Source organism: Myxine glutinosa, chromosome 8 (assembly GCF_964187855.1).
Source record: "Myxine glutinosa chromosome 8, kmMyxGlut1.1, whole genome shotgun sequence".
In the NCBI taxonomy this organism is placed as follows: Eukaryota; Metazoa; Chordata; class Myxini; order Myxiniformes; family Myxinidae; genus Myxine; species Myxine glutinosa.
This window is the reverse complement of record NC_136268.1, coordinates 33,097,114-33,123,997: the sequence shown is the minus strand read 5'-3', so window position 1 is coordinate 33,123,997 and position 26,884 is coordinate 33,097,114. Positions and strand designations below refer to the sequence as shown.

Here is a 26,884-nt window from a genome sequence, read left to right as displayed (position 1 = left end):
GATAAAGCAAATGGAAAACCTTTAGACATAATGCCAGTACACAATGGCCTACTCTTTTCAAAAGATGGGGATTTTTTTAAATATCCAAAACCTAACTGCATGTCATGGAGCACCTTTCCCAACGCAACATAGACTTTCCCTTTCTGTCATCCACCTTTCCCTCTTACCCACACAATTAACTAAGAGCATGCTCAGAGGTGTAGCCCCTCTTCTCTTGACCAGTTTGCAGTTGATAAGCTTCACTCGATCCTTTTCTCATCACAATTAAGTGAAGGAAATTAAACAACATGAGAGTTTGAGGACCAAAGGTTTGGGAAGAGACCGTTTACTAGATAAAAATACACTACCAGGGAACATGGCTCATAAGAAGAATGACAGGGAAACAAAAATAACTTGAATATAAACGACGACGAGACCAAGATGTATAATGAAAGAGGCAAAGAGGAGACTAAAGCAAAAAAATTAAAAAAAGAAGATAAGAGGATGGCTGATAGCATTCTATGAGGAATGAGGAAATAATGGTAGATCAAGGGGGTGAGAGTCTAACAGGGTGATAAGATGGGGTTTGTACCGGAGAACGGGCACCAAGACCACAGTAGCGTTGGCACCGACAAGCGTTTAAAAACCCGAAGGGGGTATAAGGTGGAAGGGAGAAGGATCGAACAAGAGAATTATATATTTATATATTTATATATTTATAGGCAGTATGTATAGGAAGAGTTCTGAACATTGCAGTACAATGGGTTATGAGGATTATGATGTCGATTGAAGAGCACGTAATGGTTATTTACAGTACTGCGGTTTAAGTACACAGCGTCCTCTTACCAACTATTTACAATGCACAATTCTCATTTTGAATGCGAAGCTTTCCAAATTGTCATGGCACATGGGGGGCGGGGGAGTTTGTGTTCATAAAATGGAAGTCGTCATCATGATCATGGAGAAGTCGGGGAGGAGGTAAATGGGATGGGTACAATGTGGCCATTAACTGTCAGGTCAAGCAGCTGCCAATATTAGCTTTATAGAAAGCCATTTGTTAATAATCCCCATAAATAGAGATTCGGAGGAAGTGGGTGCAAGACGAAGCACATGGAGTGTCACAGGAGGTGTATGGTGAAACCAGATCACTAAATCCAAATGTCCAAACAACAACCTAGGAGTGGTAAGGCCAAGCCAGTGGTGAGCAGGAGGGCCTGCAAGTCGATCTCACCCAAATCAACTTCCCTTCTTGCAGTCGTGTCGTCGTATGCTTTCCGTGCTTCGCTGCTTTTGTATGGGTTTAGACAAGGAGTGTTGGCTTGTGTGTTCACCCCCGACTGCCCCCGCAGCACCAGTAGGACTGCTGGGTTCTGGTTGGGACAAACAAAAAGGTTTTCAGAACAAAGACATTTGAAATTGCAGGTTTCCTTTTTAGATAAATAATATTGAAGTTCAGGGCTAGCGTATGATAGCAAATGGGAACGATTGAATGTATAAAAAAAAAAGAAGGAATAAAAATATTTTTTCCCCAGCTGGGAGTCATTCCGAGAACTTCCCAGACTTGCATAGAGTAGCAGGGAATGGGCTCTCAACAGACATCGAATCTCAACAACAACTGGAGTAGAACAGAACACATTAAGACCTACCGGCTGGTACTTGTGTGGGTGACAGTGAGGAGAGAGAGGTTGAGAGATGAGATGGAACTGGAGAAAGAGTCGATGCTCTGGTAACCGGATGAGGATGTGTGTGAGGAGAGAGGGAAGGAACCGGGGCCTCGAGGAGCCCTTCCTCTTCACCATCTCCGCTCGGCAGATATGTTGCGATCAAAGACTCCAGGAACTTGACGATGAGTTCAGTGTAGTCTGTAATCTGGGACTGCTGTGGTCCAGGACAACGTCATTTAATATCATCCCCTTATGTTCTGAATAATGTTCAATAGGTCTCTAAGTCCCCTAGACATTACAAAGCTTTTCCACGAGTTCTTATCGTGCTTCATCTTGCTCATTCTCCTCCTCATAACCTCCTTTCCCACCTGCTCAACTTCTCCTTTCACCCTTCTCTCAAAGTCCCCAAATTCACAATCTCAAGAGATATGTCCTGTGGGATTGCCACTCTCAAGTGATTGTGAATGGCCTAATTGTATCAATAAATTATCCTAAAATAATCTTCTTCTTCGTGATGCATAAATACAACGTTAAAATTAAATAACGATGAAACAACGTTGAATTCACAATCTCAATATTTGACGTGGCAGCCGGACAGACGTGGCGAGCATATTATATAAAAAGAAGAAAATTTCTACATTCCACGGGGATAGCCTGAAATACAAAATATCTGTTCATTGCTTGGGGATTGAAGCAAGTTGAACTGGAATGGCACTCGGTAGAGCGCATACCTCCACCAGGCTAAACAGTTTACATTTTGTATCCCAATGATAGGCCGAGGATGGACAAATAGGATGATGGGACAAATGGGACAAATGATAGGATGGACAAAAGGACCACCGAGGCACTCGGAAACATGGTGGTGGGATGATGAAGTTGGAAAGAGGATTGACGAGAAGAGGAAGAAGTTCAAGGAGTGGCAGAAGGCGAAGGGTACGGGGGCAGAAACAGCAGAGCATGAAAGTTATAAGGCAGCCAAGAAGGCTGCAAAGAAAGAGGTAGCAAAGGCGCAGGAGGCATGTAGGAAAATGTTCGGAGAACGCTTGGATTCGGAAGAGGGTCAGAGAGCGGTATTCAGGATTGCATAGCAGATAGCGAAAGAGAGGTGTGATGTGATGGGGGTGAGCTGCTTGAAGGATGAAGTGGGACAAATCGTTGTCGACCCAGATGGAATTAAAGGAAGATGGAAGAGATATATGGAAATGCTGTTGAATACAGAGAATGAATGGGATGGCAACATAGAGAGTAACCCAGTTTTCGGACCGGCAGAGAAGATAACTGAGAAGGAAGTTGAGGAAGCGATAAAAGCAATAAAAAACCAAACCACCGTTTAGAGGCCATTTTTCCCCGCAAAGCGGGGGTTGGCCTTTTCGGGGACCGTGGTAGTTGTTGTTTTTTGGTCCCCTTTTTGAAGCAATGTTTTACGGCCGGATGCCCTTCCTGACGCCAACCCTTTTTGCCGCCTTCAACGACAAACAGGGAATTACCAGTGAACTGGTACTCAATTAGCCGACCTCGGGAGGATGACAGGCTGAGTCAACCCCCCTGGCGTTAATTCGGCGATCGACCGAGATTCGAACCCAGGATCCTAGGATCCTAAGCCGGCACCCTAGCCGCTAGCCCAACACCAGGGATAAAATGAAGCAATGAAGCAATGAAGGGTAGAAAAGCGGGAGGGCCGACGGGAGTTGTGGGAGATATGTTGAAGGCAGCAGGAAGTTGGGGTGTGAAGAGAATGACAGAGATCTGTAATCTGGTGGTGAAAGAAGGCCGCATTCCAGTGGATTGGGAACTGAGTACCCTCGTCCCTCTATACAAGGGGAAAGGTGACCCTCTGGAGTGTGGCTCGTACCGAGCGATAAAGTTATTGGAGCATGGAATGAAGGTATTGGAAAGGGTGTTGGAGAGGAGGATAAGGAAGAAAGTGAAGATCGACGAAATGCAGTTTGGATTTATGCCAGGAAGACGAACGACAGACACGCTTTTCATTGTGAGGCAGTTGCAGGAGAAGTACATGGAGAAGAGGAAGAAGTTGTTTCTTGGGTTTGTTGATCTGGAGAAAGCATTCAATCGGGTTCCACGCAAAGTATTGACATGGGCATTGAGGAAGTTAGGAGTGGAGGAATGGTTGATCAGAGTAGTGATGGCAATGTACAAAAGAGCGCGCACAGCTGTAAGGACGAAGGACGGTAACCGTGGTGAGTTTGAGGTGAAGGTGGGAGTGCATCAAGGGTCGGTACTAAGTCCACTACTATTTGTAGCTGTGATGGAGGTGCTGGCTCAGAACGTAAAGGAGGGTTTACCGTGGGAGTTGTTGTATGCAGATGATCTGGTGTTGATTGCGGAAAGTATGGATGGACTGAAGGAAAAGATGAACACGTGGAAGGAATGTATGGAGACAAAAGGTCTGAAGGTGAATATCGGAAAGACGAAGGTGATGGCAAGTGGTAAAGCATGTGGTGAGGTGGAAAGAACTGGGAAGTGGCCCTGTGCTGTGTGTAGGAAGGGTGTCGGAGTGAACTCCATTCAGTGTACAATGTGTGCTGAGTGGGTTCATCAAAAATGTAGTGGTCCGAGAGGGTCATTAACCAGTGTGGCAGCTACATTCAAATGTAAGGTGTGCACAGAGGGAGCTGCAGATGGAGGAAATGTTGAGTTGGATCTTGGAGACGGTGTGAAGCTGGAAGGTGTGAAAACATTTTGCTACCTCGGAGACATGCTGAATGGAGAAGGTGGATCAGACTCGGCAACGGTTGCTCGAGTGAGATGTGCATGGAAGAAGTTTCGGGAATTGAGTGGCGTGCTGATGATGAGGGGAGTGTCGTTGAAGCTGAAGGGAAAGGTGTATGCTGCATGTGTGAGAAGTGTTATGATTTATGGGAGCGAGACATGGGTAATGAACGTAGAGCAGCAACGAAGGTTGGAAAGGGTGGAAATGCGAATGGTTCGACGGATGTGCGGAGTATCGTTGAGAGAGAGGAAGACAAATGATGAATTGCGAAAGATGATGGGAATAGAGCCTGTGATTGATGCTGTGAAGAGGAACAGGTTGAGATGGTTTGGTCATGTGTTGAGGAAGGATGAAAGTGACTGGTTGGACTGGACTGGTTGACTGGTTGAGAAGAGTGATGGAAATGAATGTAGAAGGAAGTAGAAGACGGGGAAGACCGAGAAAGACTTGGCTAAAGATGGTGGAAGAAGAAATGCGGGCAAGGGGGTTAACAAGGAGAGATGCAGAAAATAGGGCAAAATGGAGAAGATTGTCATGGGGACCGCAAGGCTAACCCCCGCTCTAGCAGGGAAAATGGCCTTTTAAAATGCATGTTGTTGTGTTGTTTGTATCCCAATGATAGGCCGGATCTGGATTCAGACCTGAACCAAAATCCAATCGTCTTGTTCTTGTCACCTGACCAACTCATCCACGTAGTTTTGTCACAAGTCATCCCAACGTTTTGAAATATAATGTTATTTATCGTTTTTGGCCTTATCTCTCAATGGTAAAGAATCACTTGGAAAATTTAAAATCTCGGATCCGGATTCGGATCTTCACCAAAATCGAAGCGATTCGTCCTGGTCACACACCCAACCTGTCCACCAAATTTCGTCCGAATCCGTCTACAGCTTTTTGAGATATTGTGCTATATTTTGGTTTTAGCCCAATCACTCAATGGTGAACAATCACTTTAAAAATATTGGATGCAGATCTGGATCCGGATATTCCACCAAAATCGAAACATTTCGTCCTGGTCACACACCCAACCTCTCCACCAAATTTCGTCCGAATCCGTCCACAACCTTTTGAGGTATCCTGTTCGCAAACAGACAGGAGGTGAAAACACAACCTCCATCCACCTTCGGTGGTGGAGGTAAAAAGTATAGGTTTACTATTTTGAAAGTCATCATATTTGTAGTGGCTGAGGTGTGGTCCAATGACCTCTCTGGGGTTCAATTTATCTTCAGGGAAGGAACAATCTTGACTCAAGGTACTTCAAGTGAATAAAGAGATTGGGGAAAAGCTAAATCACAGGTACAGTATAGTCTCTTGATAAGTGCATTTATCATTGAACAAGTTTTCCATTTTAGGCGTGATTGAGGATTTGAGGTCACTTGCCTTGGAAAAAGGACCAGCTATTCTCCAGAGACCCCCAAAGCCAAAACCTAGGGGATAATAAAAAAAGGAAAATGTGTATGGAATGCCAAAAGAGGTTTAATGTTGGTCTCTTGTCCTGTGATAGATGAGAGTAGAGTGAAGGTAACTCACTTTGCAGGAAGGAGGGTGTATATGGAGGTGCGGTATCATCATGGCAGACAACACTCTGGAGGATATTGTGAATAGGACTCAAAAGCACGGGATCTGGACAGAGCGCCAGCAAAGTAATGAGCTTTCCATCGAGGAGGTTGTGTCTGAAGGGAGGAGGAAGGGACATTGAAACAAGTTGTACAATATTCTGGAGTTTGTGAGGGAAAAATATCAGCAATAAATGAGGGGGGAAAAGATGGAAAAATAAAGAAACACTCACACAACGGGAAAGACTCTTGAGAAGACCCGGCTAGCTTCAGCCAAGTATTCGTACAGGATTTTCTGTTCCAATTCATCAGGCGTGTACTTTACCAAAGTAGCCTAAGGACATGGGGAGGGGGGTGTGCATTTAATTTAATGGTGATGAATTTAACATTCATCACAATGAAGACAAATCTAAACAATAAGGAGCATTTAACAAGGCAAAGTCTCACCAGGATATGTAGATAACAGTAGATCTGAGAGTGATTCATCTATAAGTAAATTAGATCTACATGTGGACTCCAACACTCACAGATATACAATTTATAACAGCCTCTCCCATCCCTTCGGGGACGAGCGAGACTAACACGACAAATAGATAATATTGGCTTAGTTTTGGCATGCACGGAAAACATTCCAGATGTGCTAACTCTCCTGAACTCGGCGGGAACACCAAGCTGACGTGACCATTCTTTTCCGAATAATATGAATTGATGCTGTGTATCAGTTACGCACACCGATGCCATATGTGGAGGATGGATGGCTTAATCAATTATATCTGAATGGTAAATTGTGAGATGTTTTTTCTGGATAAATGAAGACAGTTGGCAGGTAACTCCAATGTGCCTCAGAGACTCGCAAATGGAGATTTATGATTGGTTAACTCGGTCACATGAAAATGAATAAACAAACAAGAAGACGTCATGCGGAGCATAATACTTGCAAATTCCAGACCCTCCCCTTTTTCAGATGAAAATTGATATTAGAAGTTTGACCTTGAGTTGACCTTTGACCTCAAAAATAATTGGGTTCCCAATTTAGTGATGCACTATGTAATTGCTGTTTAATCTTTCAAGTCAATCTGATGAAAATTGATTTTACAGATGAAAATTGATGATTTTGGAAGTTTGATCTTGAGTTGACCTTTGACCTTTTGACCTCAAAAATAGTTGGTTTCCCAATTTAGGACCCAATATGCAAATGCTGTTAAATTTTCAAGTCAATCGGATGAAAAATGACAATTTTAGAAATCTGACCTCAGGATGACCTTTGACCTCAAAATCAATAGGCTTCTTCCTTATGACAAACTCTACCATCTGGTGAAATTTTGTGAAGGTCGGTTTAAAATTGTGACTTGGAGACGATTGACAGACAAACAGACAGAATAACGCCCAAGACCAACCAATATACTTGAAAAATCACCAGCCGGCCAGGCCTGGCCTTTAACTGACGGTGATGGGAAATTGTAATTTCTTCAGAATGCCGGCTACACTCCCCTAGTCTTTGTGAAGGACATCGTGGGATCTCGATCATCCACCAACAAAAGCCGGTAGATGAGACATCCCGTTTAATAACTTACATCCTAGGGAAGGCACAAGCTTCGATAAATCGCCCTGTATGCAAAACACCAGGATGGCAGTTTTATAGTTGGGCTGACATTTGAACCCAGGTTCAACGACTCAGGCGAGTGCACGTACGTCTAGGCCATCCTGCCATCCGAGTCGAACCACATATACAAGATTCGTTTAAAAGGAACACATGTGTATGAAGACAACAAAATGAAGTTGACGTCGGATGGTCAACATCTCCATTTGATACGACTGGTTTACCGTCAATATTTAAACCACATGTGACACTCCAGATGGACAGTGAGGAGCAACAAGTAGTACTCCTTTTACCAGCACGGTGAGCAGCAAGGCTTGCGTCCTCGCGTTTGGTAGGGTCTGTTCGTCAAACAGCACACTCGTGTCAGCAGCAGACACCTTCCGCAAGTGTGCCTGTCCTGTTTGGCATTGTATGTCTGAAGGGGGGGGGGGGGGGGAATAAAAATCGAAAACAATCATACGAAAACACGCAATTTTGTGTCTGTCTGTATTTTGACTGCGATACATTTTGTCGTTACTTATCCAATCTCAACCAAACATAACAGGAGGACTAAGGGTCACATGATGGAGGTTGGAGCAACGTCATTTACCCACCTCCACAAGGGGGTTTCGTGCTTTGGTCGTTATCTGTGTCAAGGTGTATATCCATGTTAAGTTAGCTAATTGTGGCGTTTTTCCAAAGCAGCTTCTAATAAAAAAAGTAACAAGAAAGAGCAATCAGAGATTGCAGACCCTCGCCAGGACGTGTTTTTAGTGGTTTTAAAGACTTTTTGTGTTAAAACAAATATGGCGGCCAAACCACATGACCGATGATGTCATTATTATTATTATTTTTCTCTACCAATTTGTCCCAAGATGACGCTCAAGATATTTCATCTTGAACGGATGAAGTTTTGTACTTGTCTAATTATGACGTCATAATGGAGGCACCCAGGACATCATTAACATATGATATTCCCTGGTGTTGATATTTTACCTGGTATGATTCCCTGGTATGATATTCCCTGGTATCTATATAATAATAGCGTAAGGACTCGACTTTGTTATCCCTTTTACGCCGCACCCAGGGACCCGATGCCCACGGCACTAATGGATTTACGATCTACGAGCCGCGCTCTTTGTTTATCACGTACAGCCATACTCGAAAAATCTGAATTAGCCGACGTTGGGGCCCAAAAGCATCCGATTAACTGCCGATATGACGCCATCTTATTGGCGTCTGTTGGGTGAAGGCGAAGCAAGCCGTCCGCTGATTGGACAGTCGAAGGCGACAGCAAGCCGTCCACTGAGTGGACAATCCTGAGCATGCATTTGTGCCGGTGTCGTCGATCGCGGTGTACGCTAACCTCATCAGGTGGGTTTACCATAATTTCTTCCAACCGCGCTCTTTGTTTATCACGTACAGCCATACTCGAAAAATCTGAATTAGTCGACTTTGGGGCCCAAAAGCATCCGATTAACTGCCGATACGACGCCATCGTATTGGTGTCTGCTGGGTGAAGGCGAAGCAAGCCGTCCGCTGATTGGACAGGCGAAGGCGAAAGCAAGCCGTCCACCGAGTGGACAATCCAGAGCATGCATTTGTGCCGGTGTCGTCGATCGCGGTGTACGCTAACCTCATCATAAAATGTCAACCTCTGATACTGCGTTCATTGCATTATATTCCTACTGCTCTGCCTTGACATTGACGCTTACCAATGCGCCAGTATGGGGCTAATTCCAGTCGATTTACTAATCCGTTCAATTTTTTAAAGTCTATGGTTCTACTGCTGTTCCTTTCCATTGACACATACCACTGCGCCAGTGTGGCCAGAGTGGTGCTATGCCGATTCCTATTACGAATCCATTCATTTTTCAAAAGTATATCGTAGCGTTGTCATTTAAGTAGATTTCAATAAATACGTTGTTCATATACGCACTCTTCATTCTCATCTTTCTTCCTAACTCTTACTCGGACAAGCAAATCCCCTATGCCATCCATAATGGTACACTCTATCCATACACCACATCCTCCCTTCCGTGGATGTTCCACGGGTTTCGGCTAGTATTAATATATTAGCCTGGTGTTGGCTTAGCGGTTAGGTTGCTGGCTTGGTATCCTAGGATCCTGAGTTCGAATCCCGGTCGATCGCTAAATTAACACCAGGGGGGTTGACTCAGCCTGTCATCCTTCCGAGGTCGGCAATTTGAGTACCAGCTTGCTGGGATGAATGATCCCCGTGTGTACCCAGGTTTAGAATAGGTACACCGTATCCCTGCGCATCGTAGGAGGCGACCAAGGGTTGGCGTCAGGAAGGGCATCCGGCCATAAAAACATTGCCTCAAAACAGGGAACCATGATTGTCATGGGGCCCGCAAGGCTAACCCCTGCTCTAGCGGGGAAAATGGCCTTAAAACGATCATTCATTCATTCATTCATTCCCCATGGAGAGTTATTTACAATGAGCCATGTCTCAATTTTTTCTATGTAGCGATTTTGGAGATATGGAGGTGAAAGGTTTTTCGGTTTTTCCAAGATGGCGCCCGTACCACGTGACCTATGATGTCATCATTGTCATAAAATTATACTGGTGGAAGTGCACCTATGGTGAAAATTTCCTGTCAATCAGACCAACGGTTGCAGAGGAAATCATATTTACTAGCCGAAACCCGTGGAACATCCACGGAAGGGAGGATGTGGTGTATGGATAGAGTGTACCATTATGGATGGCATAGGGGATTTGCTTGTCCGAGTAAGAGTTAGGAAGAAAGATGAGAATGAAGAGTGCGTATATGAACAACGTATTTATTGCAATCTACTTAAATGACAACGCTACGATATACTTTTGAAAAATGAATGGATTCGTAATAGGAATCGGCATAGCACCACTCTGGCCACACTGGCGCAGTGGTATTTGTCAATGGAAAGGAACAGCAGTAGAACCAAAGACTTTAAAAAAGTGAACGGATTAGTAAACCGACTGGAATTAGCCCCATACTGGCGCATTGGTAAGCGTCAATGTCAAGGCAGAGCAGTAGGAATATAATACAATGAACGCAGTATCAGAGGTTGACATTATTTGATGAGGTTAGCATACACCGCGATCGACGACATCGGCACAAATGCATGCTCTGGATTGTCCACTCAGTGGACGGCTTGCTTTCGCCTTCGACTGTCCAATCAGCGGACGGCTTGCTTCGCCTTCACCCAGCAGACGCCAATACGATGGCGTCGTATCGGCAGTTAATCGGATGCTTTTGGGCCCCAAAGTCGACTAATTCAGATTTTTCGAGTATGGCTGTACGTGATAAACAAAGAGTGCGGTTCGTAGATCGTAAATCCATTGGTGCCGTGGGCATCGGGTCACTGGGTGCGGCGTAAAAGGGATAAAAAGGTTGAGTCCTTACGCTATTATTATATAGACGAGCCGAAACCCGTGGAACATCCACGGAAGGGAGGATGTGGTGTATGGATAGAGTGTACCATTATGGATGGCATAGGGGATTTGCTTGTCCGAGTAAGAGTTAGGAAGAAAGATGAGAATGAAGAGTGCGTATATGAACAACGATCGCCGACACCGGCACAAATGCATGCTCTGGATTGTCCACTCAGTGGACGGCTTGCTTTCGCCTTCACCTGTCCAATCAGCGGACGGCTTGCTTCGCCTTCGCCCAGCAGACGCCAATACGATGGCGTCGTAAGATGGCGTCGTATCGGCAGTTAATCGGATGCTTTTGGGCCCCAACGTCGGCTAATTCAGATTTTTCGAGTATGGCTGTACGTGATAAACAAAGAGCGCGGTTCGTAGATCATAAATCCATTAGTGCCGTGGGCATCGGGTCACTGGGTGCGGCGTAAAAGGGATAACAAAGTCGAGTCCTTACGCTATTATTATATAGATTCTGTGCAGACAAACAGACAGACTGACAAACGGATTCAAATGCAATACACTCTCCTCTGGCGACGGTAATAACGCTAATGGTAATAGCAAAATATTAAAGATATTAAAAAACAAAATTACTAATAATATCTCCCCTCCACAAGGTCCGAGTTCTTGAGGTCGGAGTCGATCTACTGTAATCTATATACCCCAGAGAAAATAATAGCATGACCCTTCCTGCCACTCCCGTAGAGAGTGGGTGTACTATTTGGGACAATGTGGATTAGGAAAAAACAGATTCAGATACAAGGAGGAATGAAAGAAGTCGGATGGTAATGTACGATGGTCTACAAGAGCAGCAGCAGCAGCAGCAAAGCAATGGAAAGTGGATACTCGTGGAAGGTGGTGAGAAATGACGTCACCTATTGCCTTCATGCATCACGGTTTCTTAGGCATTTCCGGTTATTCAGTTTGATTGCAGATTTTGTCGCCCTTTAAAAGTTCAAACTAACAGAATGAAACGTTGACAGTCAGTGGCGTCATGAGGTGTACCTGTTTCCCCAACTTTGCGCATCTTTGGTGGTGTAGTAATAGCGGCCTCCCCCTCTGGACGCCTTGTGGTGCGCACATCACCGAGTAAGTGGTCAAAACTCTTCCGTGTCCCTGTGGCAGCAGCAGCATGCAACCAGAACTAAGTGGATAAACGATCCACCGAGGGCGATACGTGTGCTCACAGCCATATTTCCATGGAAAGCTGGCCACGCAGGTTTCAAGAAAGTTTCCGAAAGAATTATGGTGCCCAACTATGGCGGCGAAAAATGCAGAATGCAGTTCAGCTCTAATGGTAGAAATATAAGCCGTTAGGTCACATTAAATCCATGAATTTCATCCAACGATGCCACATTTCTACAAGACGGTTAGGCCGTCCACTCTGAGCCTGGGACGTCGGTGGTTCGAACTTTAAGACTTCAAAAATGGTATGCGCTGCTTCTTTGCTTGACGTTCAACATTTAAAAGGATAGATCATGGGCAAACAACCATAGGTTGGCATCCATGTGGAGGAGGAAATTCCTCCTTAGGAAATTCCCCGGTGATTGTGGTGAGGAAGGTGGCGTCATTGTTGAAGCATCTGTGCATTGTCATACATATATACATATACATACATGCATATTACATCTGTACATTGTTGAAGGATAATGTACATACAACATACCTTTCTTCCATCATAGAGATTCCCCTTCCCCTCCAAACCCACCCCGTTCCACACACGCACATATACACTTAATAAATATCCCCGAGTGGGCTGACGCGATTTGGGGGCACCCCCCCCCCCCCCCCGCCCACCTCCCCCCTCCCCCCCTCGCGATCTGATTTCGAAAGACCTAAGACTAAGCGATCCTCTGGGTCATCGAGTAGAAGGGCTGTGTCAGGTTTCAGAGCAATCGGTTGGTAAATAAGGGATGCGTAGGGGGTCCAAAGTTTCAGGGAATAAGCCCCCGGGAATCCCCATGATCCGAATACGGACGGACAGACGGACGGACAGACATCCGGACATCACGACCCATTTTATAAGTTAATCTCTTCGAGAAACAAATAAAAACTGTAAGAGTGTCAAAAATGAGTTTGTAGTAAATCCCAAACAGATTGAAGGCCATTGAACTTTGGGTGGGATAACCACAAGGTATTTATTTTGTTTTTGTTTATTTAAATCCATCCTTCAGTGATTCGTTATTCAGATTTAACACTTTACAATAATCTTCCAATTTCTCCAAATGTTACCTCAAATCTCAGGTATCTTTTCAACTTACCAAACAGCTTTTTGTTGGTGACCGGGCAGGGCTGACCCAAGTCAACACTCATGGACTTGCGGTTGCGGAGGCTGGACTGGTATACAGGAGCCGTGGGTGGCTGTAGGGACCAGGGCTGAGGTTCACCGGGTCGTTGCGGCCTAATAAAGGCAAGGAATTGGATAAGTCTGTGGAACTCGTTAATGATTAGTTCTACAAATACGCTTCAAATCACATATCTCAATCCTGCAATGAAATCCTTACAATCATTTTTAGTTGACAAGTTATGCCATGTCAACAACCAAAAGGTGATACATTTCATAACTGTGGGAATCGAGGTGCAGCTGAGGTTTCTCACATTAACCCTTCGGAGGGACAAAAACAAAAACAACAACAACAACAACAACAACAACAACAAAGAGCAATCAGATATTCCAGACCCTCAGCAGGATGTGTGTGCCAGACCCTCACCAGGATGTGTGTGCCAGACCCTCACCAGGATATGTGTGCCAGACCCTCACCAGGATGAGTGTGCCAGACCCTCACCAGGATGTGTGTGCCAGACCCTCACCAGGATGTGTGTGCCAGACCCTCACCAGGATATGTGTGCCAGACCCTCACCAGGATATGTGTGCCAGACCCTCACCAGGATGAGTGTGCCAGACCCTCACCAGGATGTGTGTGCCAGACCCTCACCAGGATGTGTGTGCCAGACCCTTACCAGGTTGTGTGTGGTTTTGTGCTTTGGGTCCTCTGGATATTTTGGGTCTTCGGGTTATTTTAGGTCTTCTTGGTCTTTTGGGTCTTTGGGATCTTTTGGGTCATCAAGGGTCTTTTGTGTCCTCAAAAGTCTTTTGGTTCCTCTGGGTCTATAAGAATCTTCAGGGTCTTTGGGGTATTTTGTGTCTTAAAGGATTTTAGGGTTCTAAAGGGTCTTACAGTTTGAAAGTGTCTTTTAATGTTGAAGGGTCCAGTCACAGACTATATAGTCCTCATCGAGGCCAGACCTTAAATAAAAGAGCTGCAATGATAGAAAAGCGAAGAAAGAGAGAATAGTGTAATAGTTTTTGAGGAAGTAAAAAAAGAGAGAATGTAAAGGTGAGGAGTGAAAATGTGGAAGAAAAGTGTATGATGTTTGTAGTTTGAGTGAGACAGAAAGTAAGACCAGCAATCCTGACACGGAGTGTGCAAGATGGTTCCGGGCACAACTTTAACAAAAGGGTCTAATGGTTTTAAAGGCTCTAAAGTGTTTTAGGTGTCTTATAGTGTCTTAGGGAGTCCCTGGTGTTGGGCTAGCGGCGAGGGTGCCAGCTTAGGATCCTAGGATCCTGGGTTCGAATCCCGGTCGATCGCTGAATTAATGCCAGGGGGGTTGACTCAGCCTGTCATCCTTCCGAGGTCGGCTAATTGAGTACCAGTTCACTGGTAATTCCCTGCTTGTCGTAAAAAGGCGACAAAAAGGGTTGGCGTCAGGAAGGGCATCCGGCCGTAAAACATTGCTTCAAAAAGGGGACCAAAAAACAACAACAACCACGGTCCCCGAAAAGGCCAACCCCCGCTTTGCGGGGAAAAATGGCCTCTAAACGGTGCTTTATAGTGTCTTAGGGGTCATAAGAGTTTTAAGGGTCTTTGTGGGTCTTCATGGTGTTTGGGTCTTTGTGGCCTTAATGGGTCTGTTTCAAGGGTTGTAAGGGTCTTAGAGGTCGTAAGGGGTCTTGGGGTTCTAAAGGGTCTAATGTAATTAATACACATACTCACGTTTTGTGCGGACAAACAAACAAACAAGAAACTGTAATCAGAGATTGCAGACCCTCGCCATGATGTGTGTGGTTTTGTCCTTTTGGTCCTTGGGGTTTTTTGTGTCTTTTGAGTTCTCAGGGTCTTATGGATCCTCGGGGTCTTTTAGAACTCTGGGTCTTTAAGGGTCTTTTGGGTCCTTTGGATCTTCGGGGTCTTGTGGGTCTTCAGTGTTTTAAAGGGTCCTCTGGGTTAAGAGTCTTAAGGATCTTCGGGATATTTTGGGTGTTCTGGGATGTAAAGGGTTTTAGGGTTGTAATGGGGCTCAAAGGATCTTTGGGTTCTAAAGGTTCTAATGTAATTAATGCACATACTCACATTTTGTGCAAACAAAAAACAGACCCAAATGCAATACGCTCTCCTCTGGCGAGGATCATGATAACATCACAAAGCTTCTCCACACAAACGACGGGCTAACACTCAAAACGTCTACCGCTCCTCATTTTCCATGACTGAGAAAAATACGCTCATCAACTTTTAGTGAACAAGATCCTTTGCTTAGTTTGTCCTCAGACGCAGACAGACAATGGCCTTCACAGAGACCAGCATCTCGTAGGATGCCGCGTCGAGAAGCTTCTTTTTTTTTTCCTTTTCTTTTTTGTATACAAGATCGAGGCTCGAGTAAGAGCTAACATTGATCACAAAAAGACAAACTGACACATAAAACATAATATGATAAAGGGAGCGGGAGAAAAGATGGAGAGCAGGGACATCGGGAGATCTGTGGGACGGAGAGGGCTGGGGGGGAGGAGGCATGGGTAGAGGGGTGGGGGAAGGTGGGAGAGGTATAAAACACAAGGACACCAAGGACTTCCAGGAAAGAAGTCGGTATTTCAAAAAAGTGGATCTGGGGTGAATTAACGGGGGTAGAAAAGATCAAGGTTTTGGATAGGGGAAGATAAGAGATGGAGGTGAACAGCTGTTTTAAAGACCTGGAGGGAGGAGTGGGATTGAAGAGTCTCACTCTCTTTGTTCCAGAGTTTGTTCCAGAGGCGGGAGAAAAGAGGAATGAAGGAGTGAAGGTGAGCAGAGAGTCTTGATTTTGGCAGTTTAACCAGAAGAGGGTTGCTGGCAGATCTTGTGTGACCTGTAGGAATATTTGGGGGACAGAGCCCAGAGAGAGCTGGGGGGGCAAGGCCGGAGAGGAGTCGGTAGAAGACAGAAAGACCACCAACCTGCCTGGGGTGAGTGAGTGAAAGGCCCTCGGAGTTAGCTTCATCGCGGCAGATTCCAATGATTCTGAAAACTTTGGTTTCTACAGCGTGAAGCCGAGCTTGGTGTGAGGCAGGAGCACCAGCACAGAGGGGAGAGCAGTATTCCATTGAGCTGCGGATAAAAGCCTTGTATGTGGTGAGGAGCTCAGGTGCGCCAAGGAAGGACTTCGCACGACGAAGGATGCCCAGTCGGCGGCTGGCTTTGGAGGCCAGCTTGGAAATGTGGTTTTCCCAGGAAAGATCATGGCAGATAGTGAGACCCAAAAGCTTGAATGACAGAACTTCTTGGAGAGGATTGTTGTGAAAGTGGATGGGAGGGTTGTCCAGTCTAAATCATAACCATTATCGACCATTATTGACATAAAAACCTGACAGATACATCAAAATACATCATCATCCAACAAACCAACAGATGCAGAAACCAACCAACCAACAACAACAACAACAACACCAACAACAACAACAGACCAACAGATACAACAGAGCAACAGATAAATCGACAGAAAGCATAAAACCATTATCGACATACGTGGAAGGATCGGAGATGAGCTGCAGAGAGAAAAACTCCAACGAGTCTCCGACCATCAGTGCTTTGCGATGACGCAGCCCACATCGACCTCTGACCTCCTCAGACGCTGTAACGAGTGCTGGGGGGGGGGGGGGGGGGGAGGTGGAGGGAAGAGAAAGAAAGCAAAGAGAAAGAAAGCAAAGAGAAAGAAAGCAAAGAGAAAGTCAATGGCGAAGAGTCAATTCAATGTCAAAGTCAAGAAAGTCAATGTCAAATGTTTTTGACAATTTGGGACGATCAGGACATCTCCTGCACAATGGGATACTGGGTTTTGCAATTACTTTTGTGTGTCTGTCCAGGCCATAACTTTTTTAACCATTTGAGTTTTGTCATCAAATTTTCAACAAAGCTCTATTATGAGAATCTGGAGAAGACAAATTAATAATCTGGTCAAAATATCAAAGGTCAGCGTCACATTAAATCGTCAATTTCCATCCGATTGACCTGAATTTTTTTAAATTTGCATATTGGGTCACTGAATTGGTTCACCAATCAAAAGCTGGAAGCTGATGGGTTTTTTTTTTAAGATCAAAAGGTCAAAGGTCAATATTGTATAAAATCATCCATTTTCGTCCGATTGACTTGAAATTTGAGGAGGGTTTGGACATTGGGTCAATGAAACCTATAGCTTTAGAGGTCCAAAAGGTCAAGGTAACCTAAAACTGTCAATTGTTTTTTTGTTTTCTTACCTCTGCCACTGAAGGTGGGCAGAGGTTATATTTTCACCCTTGTCTGTCTGTCTGTGAACAGGATATCTCAAAGAGTTGTGGACGGATACAGCCAAAATATGGTGGAGACGTTGGGTATGTGAAAAGGATGAAATGATGATATGTTGGTGAAGATCCGAGTACAGATCCAGATACGAGAGTTTTTTAAACTTTCCCAATGATTCTTCACCATTGAGAGATAGGAACAAAAACGATATGTAGCATGATATTTGAAAAGGTTGTGAAGAGCTTATGACAAAATTTGGCGGATGAGTTGGTTTGGTGACAAGAACAAGCCAATTTTATATTTCGTTTCAGGTCCGAATCCAGATCCGGCCTATCAGTGGGATAAACTGTGCAGCCTGGCGGAGGTATGCTCTCTATCGAGTGTCATTCGAGTCTTTCAGCTGTTTTCTTCATGTTTAGCATATATTAAGAATAAGTCTGAACACAAAGCAGACGCAGATGGGCTTTGCATTTTCAGATGCTTTCTAGTTAAACTCGTGTCACAAACACGTGCACTTTACCTGTTTGCATGGTGTTGGCCATGATCGTGGCAATCTTTATTCTTTTTCCTATTTGTGGGCATGTTCAGCATGGCCTTCAATGATTGAATTCAAATGTATTACAATGATTTGAATCTTCAATGACTGGAAAAATACCATATTTTCGTATCGCATATTGGAAAAATTCAGCTCTCAAACAGTTAAGAAGTGCATTTGAAGGCAAACCCATCTGAGCTGGCTCTCATTCCACACCTCCCATGTCGATGTCGAAAAATCTTGGTATGACGATCTATCATAATAATCATCATCATCAATGTATCCATACTCTTTAGAGTGGTGGTGCTGCTGAAGCAGTTTCTTGGTAAGAGTTACACAGCGTAGTTTTCCATTGCCTTCCCAACGTTGTTTATCCATGCTCTATACTTTTGAATGCTCGGCATCCAGCATGGAAGCAGCACGTACCATTTTAGAAGTACTTGATATGACTCGGCCGCGATTCATCAGCGTCGCAATTATTGGCACAAAGTATGAATATCAAACGTTTTATTAGCCGTGTTTTTGGATCTCTCGTGAGTCCATGAAAGACTTCCTTTCCATTCCTGCCGTAAACAAGTTCTTTGCCACAAAAAAACACATCAGACCAACCTGCATTTGCAAATATTTTGCCGAGTTTCAAACATCTGACTGAATTCATCCTGACTGTGCAACCATTCCCACCGCTATTTGCAAAAAGCATCAAACAAAATCATTATTTATCCGATAAAAATGGATATCGATTTATCAAATGTGTAAGCAAAAACAAAACAAAGCATGAAATGCAATCACAGCATGTCACATATTAAAGAAAACCAGTATCAATAACACTGTTGTGACAATAACATAGAACTTGACAGAAATAAAACACCATTTTGGCATATATATATAAATGATGGCATAAATGTAAACAGTACCAGCAAGGTATGCAATGCTGTGTGGAGTAACTTCAAAACGATCCGCCTTCCGTGACTTGGCAACGAGGGCAAGGAGGGTATGCAGGATTCGTACCGTACGCGCTGTCACGCTGTGGTTTGGATGTCGGAAACCTGCAATACATGCCAGACAAACAGTAGACTCATCTCATGAGTAGACTCATCAGCAAACTCAACTTTTTTTTTAAACACACACACACACACACACACACACACACACACACACACACACACACACACACACACACAGTAAGCAATAACGAACCATGCTTCTTATGTAGGTACATAATAAATAGAAGCTTTATGATTACAGGCAAGCATCATAGATATCAATTGAGGTTTTAATTTATTTATTTTACAGATGCGTTTTCTGTTTTTGCGTAAATTTTATATTCATCAATTTTCTTTTTTGGGGGGGAGGTTTTGTTATGTACACATTTGTTTTTTAATGTAAATTTTCATTGAGATTTTTATTTCACAGTTTACAGTTAGATAAATTACAATTTTCAAATGCAAGATAACGATTGACTTTTTTTTTTTAATGGACGCATTTACAGTTTTTAATGTAAATTTTCATTTACGGACACTTTTTCTTGTTTTCATTTACAGACATTATTGTCATGTTAAATTCACAGTTTACAGTTATGTAAATTACAATTTTCAAATGCTAGATTTTGATTGAGGTTTTTTTGGAGGGTTTTTGTTACGTACGCATTTATGTTTTTTTGCATAAATTTTCATTTACGGACGCTTTCCGCATGTTCTGGGATTTTTACCGGCATACTGGCTTTGATGCCAATCGGCATGCCAAATTTCAGCTTTCTATGACACCTGGAAGGGACCAAACATTAATATCAGTGAGTCAGTGGTTTGAAAGAGCTTTATATAGTAGATAAAGTACAAACATACATGCATCAAAATACTCGTACATCAAAACACATTCAATTATTGATATCCATGTAGCTACAAACAACGCCAGTCATAAAATGCAGTATGAAAGCCTATGATCACTGCTTTTTGAGAGACCCGATCCTCCTGACACTCACCCTTGAGCAAGTGCCCGACCAAAGCAAAGTTGAAATCCACGGTGAAGCTCAGGCCCACAAAATATTCCATTTGCTTGCAGTGCCATTCCAGTGGAAATCTGATCTCCATGAATACTTCCTCCGGTGTCTGTAACAAAAGGAGGAAAGATACTCTAGCTTTGCCTCCCTACAACCCAAGTTCTGAATCATGTCTCCGCAGCCGTAACGTATCCCACCCGGTCATTGAAGGCTCCATGGTTGTCGAGTGTGTGCAGGGTTTGCTCCAGCAAAGCTGTACCTGCTCCATAAAGAGAAACCTCATCCAGCTGCATGGCTGCAATTGCCACCCACAACATAGCTCCTTGCACAGAGAAATCCTTGGTTAAGGTTGAAATGAGAAAAGAAGATCAAAATGAAGAGTATAGCTTTGTAGTTCAGAGGAAGTATTGGGGGTGGGGGGCTGACTTAAAACAAGATTGCTCTTTAAAAGTTGCAATACAATCAGTAAACTAGAACGGCACTCAGTAAAGAGCATACGTTCGCCAGGTTAACAGTTTACGTTTTGTATTCTAGAGTAGACCAGAAGATCACAATACAGAATCACATTTAATCAAAATCATCTGTCCACAACTTTTTGAGATATCCTATCTCCCAATGGTGAAGAATCACTAAAAAAATCATACTAGCCGGATCCGGTTCCGGATCTTAACCAAAATTGAATCGATTCTTCCTCGTCACATACACAACCTGTCCACCAGGTTTCGTTCAAATCCGTCCATACCTTTTTGAGATATCCTGGATATCCTGCTATATGTTGGTTTTAGCCCGATCACTCAATGGTGAAGAAACACTTTAAAAAAAAAAAATTGTCATCCGAATCCATATTCATATCTTCACCAAAATCGAATCGATTACCACAAACACAACGGTCCACCAAGCTTCATCCAAATCCGTCCACAACTTTTTGATATATCCTGCTATGTATCGTTTTTGGCTCTATCTCCCAATGGTGAAGAATCACGAAAGAAATTCTAATAGCCGGATCCGAATCCGGATCTTCACTAAAATTGAATCATTTCGTCCTTGTCACATACGCTACATCTCTGCAAAATTTCGCCCGAATCCGTCCACAACCTTTTGAGACATCTTGTTTACAAACAGACGGACAGACAGACAGACAGACAGACAAGGGTGAAAATATAATCTCCATCCACCTTTGGTGGCGGAGGTAACAAATTCCTTTTGAAGAAGATGCTTAAGTATTGCATTTACCATAGGTAAGAGGGGCAGTAACCGGGACAGGCAGATTAGTGTGCCCTCAATGAGAGCCAGATTGTTATCAGAATCAGGACCACGCTGGCATCGCTCCAGGGCCTGTGGAAGGCAATAGCATTGTTTAAAATGGTGGAAGGGAAGAAATGATGAAAGGTTGACAAAATCATGAAGATAACTCTTTCACATTACAGAATCATATCAGAGTGGGGTCGTTGGGGTGTCCAACTGATGGTGGTCAAATTTCGATTTCAGCCAAAATATACAGAGTGGACATGCAAAAATTGGTTTATACATCAAGCGAGAAAGCTGCTTCATTATTTTTCTGTGGGAGATGTTAATAATGGTCAAGTGAATTGTGAAGTGAGGGATATGGGATTTGAAGAAAATTAAGATTGTACAAAGGAAATTTCAAGAGCGTTCAAGTTCACATCCTGGAGGTCACATTTGATCCAGCAGTGGGTGCAAATTACCTTGGCTGCAAAAGCAGGACATCTGCAATGTGTGGCTCACCTCCTGACCTCTCTCGGCATCTCTTCCATCTACATGGCTTAAGTCAGGAGTGTGATGGAATACTCACCACTCACCTGCCTGGAAGCATCTAAAACAACACCTAAGAAACTCAAGTCCATTCAGGACAGAGCTTCTCACTCAATTGGCTTACCACCATCCCCGATCAACACCTGGCCCTGTCTGTCTCATCAGAGATCTGTGGCTAGTGTATGTACGATCTACAGAATGCACTTGCCCCTCCCAAACTCAACAACTACTCCCTTAAACTTAAATACAGTGTAACAACACGTTGAAACAAAGGAGGTTGGAGTTTGCAAGGAATGGAATGTTATTACTCGACTTTGATGGAATTATAATCTGAAATGAGAAAACACTGCATTAAAATATGAAACGAAGTATTTATCAACTCGGAGTCGGGATGGAGAGAGAAATAATAATACAGTACTTTTGAATACCTGACCTTGCAATGGATTTGGAGGATCTTCCTGATGTGCCGTGGATACGCCGAGCGGCTGATGCAGCCGAACACGACGAGGGCTCGAGGTTGGAGGGAGGGGTTGAACTGGAATGCAAATCTGGTTTGCAAAGCGATGGATAGAAAGAGACAATAAAATATCCGGAAGTGAGAAACTAGATTATCAACTATTAAGGTTTAGGTTATCAGTCCTTGCTTTAGTTTAATTACCGCTGCCACCGAAGGTGGACGGAGGTTATGCTTTAACCCCGGTTTGATTGTTTGTCTGTCTGTGAGCAGTATATCTCAAAAGGTTAAGGATGGATTTGGCCAAAATCTAGTGGACAGGTTGGGTGTCTGACAAGGATGACATAATTAAATTTTGGTGAAGATACAAATACAATAATATTGTTGCAGTTTTGGGAAACCACTAAAAAGTGATGACAACCACCATACAGGTCCCTTAGAATAGTTATTTCATAGCAGACCATTATCTTAGCCCCTTCCCCTTATTTGGGGTTAGTATGTCATGCGTTGGGGAAAGGAAAGATAGGTCCTCCACTCATAAGGAATAATTTGCCAGTCAATGCACCAGGCTCAAAGGCACACCATCCAAGCACCAGGTAAAAGTTCCTTCGAGAGAGTTTGTGGGGGCAGGGGAACTTTTCAAACCCACAATCAGGGCCAGAGTCACTTAGGGGGAGCTTGTGGGGCAGAGTAGCAGGCTCCACCAATCGGAAGCCAGGACACCTCCAAGATCCCCCCCCCCCCCCCCCCCCACCCTCCACAAGGGTGAAAAAAGGAGATTGAACACGTTTTTGCAGACTCTGGACCTGTCTCTCTCTGCTGGGTTCACTGAACTCGTTTTTGACTCTCTTCGGCCTGGGACATTGTTGATCTTGCCACTGAGCACGTGTGCTCCACTCTTGGGCCTGGATTGTTGACCTAGCACGTGCCTGCATTATTGACTCTCTTTGTTTTCTGGACTCTGCCCCCCTCAGCACATGTGCATCCGCTCTTGACCGGACTCTCTCACAGGCCTCTGCATTATTGACTCTCTTGGGCCTGGATTGTTCACCTAGCACATGCCTGCATGATCATTCGATCATTCTTTCTTTCTTTCTTTTTCTCTTTCTCTTTCTCTTTCTCTTTCTCTTTCTCTTTCTCTTTCTCTTTCTCTTTCTCTTTCTCTTTCTCTCCCTCTCTCCCTCTCTCCCTCTCTCCCTCTCTCCCTCTCTCCCTCTCTCCCTCTCTCCCTCTCTCCCTCTCTCCCTCTCTCCCTCTCCCTCTCTCCCTCTCCCTCTCCCTCTCCCTCTCCCTCTGCCGGGTTCACTCAGCCTCTGCACGTGATTGCTCTCTTGGCCGGACTCTCCCTGCTCCCTCTCGCTGCATGTGGACACGACAAAGAGGCCTTGAACTTGCTCATTTTGCATGTGTTCATTGTTCTCTGCTGGCTGCCGGAGTCCCTCTTGGTGCACGCGTGCACGACCTTACCTGCCCAAGTCCGTGCTGACAATCAACCTCACTCTGTCCGTACTGGGAGGCATCTGGAGCATCGTAGCCTATGTGCTGACATGTTTCCAAAGTTTGTTCGTTCCCCTCCCCTACCCCATGAAAGTTTGCTGGGCCCATGTGGTGTTTATTCGTAGTGATCGTAATAAGGCGTAGAATAAGCTAAGTTCCTGCTTTTCGTCCATTTTTCTTTCCGATTGAATAATTACATTGTAAATATTTGTAAATAAATCAAATCGTTAAACGTTTCCTTTGTCTCTGTCCGTGAAAGTCTTTTCCTCCATTGATCCGCTATTGTTCACACCCAGGTTAACAATCGGCCGTAACAAAATTAGCATTACTCCGGCGGTTACCAATGGTTTCGCTCGGCCATCTAAATTTCCATCTGGGAACAAAAGAAAGGGGTATACCGCCGAGGGTACGGTGCGCTCCCCGATTGGGACCGTCACGTGTTACAGGTAAGCTATCGCGCAACGGACCAATTGCCGTTCGTAGTTGCTGGTTCGCAACCTGCTAAGCACAAAGTTATTCGTACGTGGCAGCCGCAGGTCCGGGAGAGAACTGAGGCTAACCCCCTTGTAGTAAACCCGAACCCCGGGCAGTAACAATATTTTTAAGTGATTCTTCACCATTGAGAGATGGGGCCAAAACGATATAAAGCATGACATTTCAAAAAGTTGTGGATGAGTTACGGCAAAACTAGGTGGATGAGTTGGTCAGGTGACAATAACCAGCTGATTAGATTTTGTTTCAGGTCTGAATCCAGATCCGACCTATCAGTGGAATACAAATCATACACTGTTCAGCCTGGCGGAGGTATGCTCTGTTCCGATCGTTGTTCTTGTTCAACCTGCTATTTTCTCATTAATTAGTTAGTGTTATTTGTTGAATGAATATATCTGAAAATAAAAAATAGATTTCTTTAAAATGTGCAGTAAAAAAGGAACAATCCATGCCGGGACAGCCATGATCTTAATGCTCCATCCGTGTCCAATTTTATGATATATAACCCCCAACCGAGCAATTCCTCCATTTTTTCCAATTATCTCCCTACCCAAGGTGTACTCACTTCTGTGCCAACTCGATCCATTGCTCCAACCACCTACAACTTGGTTGGTCAGTCATGCATGCCTAGACGTGATAAAGAAGGAGGTAAGTATTAAAGCAGCAATTTCTACAAGAAGCAAAATATGTTTACCTTTACAAACTTTGGTGTATTTACCTTATACATCGTTGCCACTACTCTGTGACAAACTACGTTTTGCCTTTTCAATGAACCTTCAGCATACGTTACGTATCAAATGGCAGGTAGTCGCTGCAACTAAAGATTAAGTAACACACATGACTGGGAGTGTAGTATTAAACCAACAAAAATCAATAAATAATTTGTTTGTTCGCCTGGAACGAAGTTCAGGGGAGGGCGCATTGTCCGTCCGTCCGTAAACACTTGAAACTTCTTCCCCGAAACCGCTGATGGGATTGCAACCAAATTTGGCACAAATGATATTTGTCGTGTTGTGACTAAAGTTTGTTCACGACATTTAAAAAATCGGGATCTAAGGGGGTTTACCGGGGGTCAAAGTGGATCCAGGTTTGACCCCCCAAAATAGGAATTTGTTTTTTCCTCTGAAACTACACACACTATTTCGATGAAACTTGACCACAACCTTCACCACCCGTGACGTACCAAAGTTTGTTCACGGCATTAAAAAAAATCTGCCCCTTTGGGGGTCTACGGAGGGGTTGCCCCAAAAATAGGTATTTGCTTTCTTCTCAGAAACTACACACACAATTTCGATGAAACTTCACCACAACCTGTATCACCCATGAGCCATGATGTACCAATGTTTGTTCAAGGCATAAGAAAAATTGTGGTCTTAGGAGGTATATGGGGTTGGGGGTGGAAGGGGGGGGGCGAGGGGAGGGCCCAAAATAGTATGTTTTTCTTTGTTTGTTTAAAGTCTTATGATTATGTTGGTATGATTCTACATTCCGCCCTGTCTTCTAGCGACCATTGAAATAGGTTTAAAATACCCTTAGTCGGTGCAGTATACTGTTTATTCTACCAGATGAGCACCAGGGGTATTGCCCCTATATTTTTTTGTTTATTCTCCCTCCCATCCTCCTCCTCTTCCTCCTTCTCCCCGCCCCCACCCTCCCCCCCCCCCCCCCCCCCACCTCCTCACCTGTCCCCATTTGCACCCCACTCACTCAATCTGTGGCATGCTTCGCACTCCTACACCAAGTGTCTTTACATCAGTATGGAGATATAAAACATCACTGTGCCCATGCTCCATTTAACTTGTCCAAAAAAATTAACAATCTTATTTTCAAATAAGATTTAAACAATGAAAAAACAGAACAGAAAAAAAAAACAATGCACTTGTGAGGACACTTTGAAGGGAAATGCATCGTCATTTAGTTTTATAGCTCCTAGTGTTTGATTCAAAAAAGCAAGTTCTCCAACTTCATTATGCAGAGAAGTCTTTTGCTTCATTATGCACTTTTACATGATGTAAAAGTCATTTTCTCAATGAAGTTAAAATTCTGGATTCGTTTGCTTTAAAATGTTGGCCTGTTTGACATTCTCGTCTGAGCATGGCTCATTACGCTGCAATCGCAAGTTCAAATCTCACAGGCCACGTTGATTTGTCCATAGTCTGAATAAGTCTCTTGACATCCTTGTTCTGCATGTGCTATATGTTCAAGATCCTCCATGAGCCTTAGATAACCGATTAAGCACCCCTCCTTCAAACACACAAACACACCATCTCTCACTAAGAAATAACCAGAAAGTCCCTTTCACATTTAATTTCCCATAGGGAGTCAATGGCCATCCAGTAAGGAGATGGTGTCTCCTAAAAGGCACCCATCCGGTTTGGACCGGTTCAAGTCATACCAAAGACTTGAAAAATGGTACGTGGTGCTTCCTGGGCATGAAAAGGATAGAGGACAATCCCCATCGGTTGGCATCCATGGGGAGGAGGAAATTCCTCTTGGGTAAATGCCCCACTGAGTACGGTGAGAAAAGCGGCACCATTTTTATGACGTCACTGGTACCCAGAGTATCCCGGGAAGTGACGGTAGTGACGGGATTTCCCCAAAGCAATGTTTGTCGTGTGTGTGTGTGTGTGTGTGTGTGTGTGTGTGTGTGTGTGTGTGTGTGTGTGTG

General features: G+C 44.1%; 1 protein-coding gene across 1 annotated transcript in view; it reads right to left on the bottom strand.

The window, feature by feature from the left end:
• Window positions 1–309: 309 nt before the first annotated feature.
• The window catches only part of NF1 (neurofibromin 1), a 157,358-nt gene continuing 130,783 nt past the window's right edge, over window positions 310–26,884 (bottom strand). Inside the window, exons 46-60 of the mRNA XM_068124291.2 lie at window positions 24,782–24,843; window positions 22,207–22,321; window positions 21,234–21,335; window positions 20,198–20,338; window positions 19,983–20,109; window positions 18,919–19,050; window positions 16,717–16,834; window positions 13,198–13,337; window positions 11,942–12,052; window positions 7,824–7,945; window positions 6,164–6,264; window positions 5,905–6,047; window positions 5,755–5,801; window positions 1,626–1,857; window positions 310–1,349 (exon numbers count right to left, since the gene is read on the bottom strand). Of these exons, the coding sequence (XP_067980392.2) occupies window positions 1,216–1,349; window positions 1,626–1,857; window positions 5,755–5,801; window positions 5,905–6,047; window positions 6,164–6,264; window positions 7,824–7,945; window positions 11,942–12,052; window positions 13,198–13,337; window positions 16,717–16,834; window positions 18,919–19,050; window positions 19,983–20,109; window positions 20,198–20,338; window positions 21,234–21,335; window positions 22,207–22,321; window positions 24,782–24,843 (1,827 nt within the window). The 3' untranslated portion in view covers window positions 310–1,215. The remainder of the gene's footprint in view (window positions 1,350–1,625; window positions 1,858–5,754; window positions 5,802–5,904; window positions 6,048–6,163; window positions 6,265–7,823; window positions 7,946–11,941; window positions 12,053–13,197; window positions 13,338–16,716; window positions 16,835–18,918; window positions 19,051–19,982; window positions 20,110–20,197; window positions 20,339–21,233; window positions 21,336–22,206; window positions 22,322–24,781; window positions 24,844–26,884) is intronic.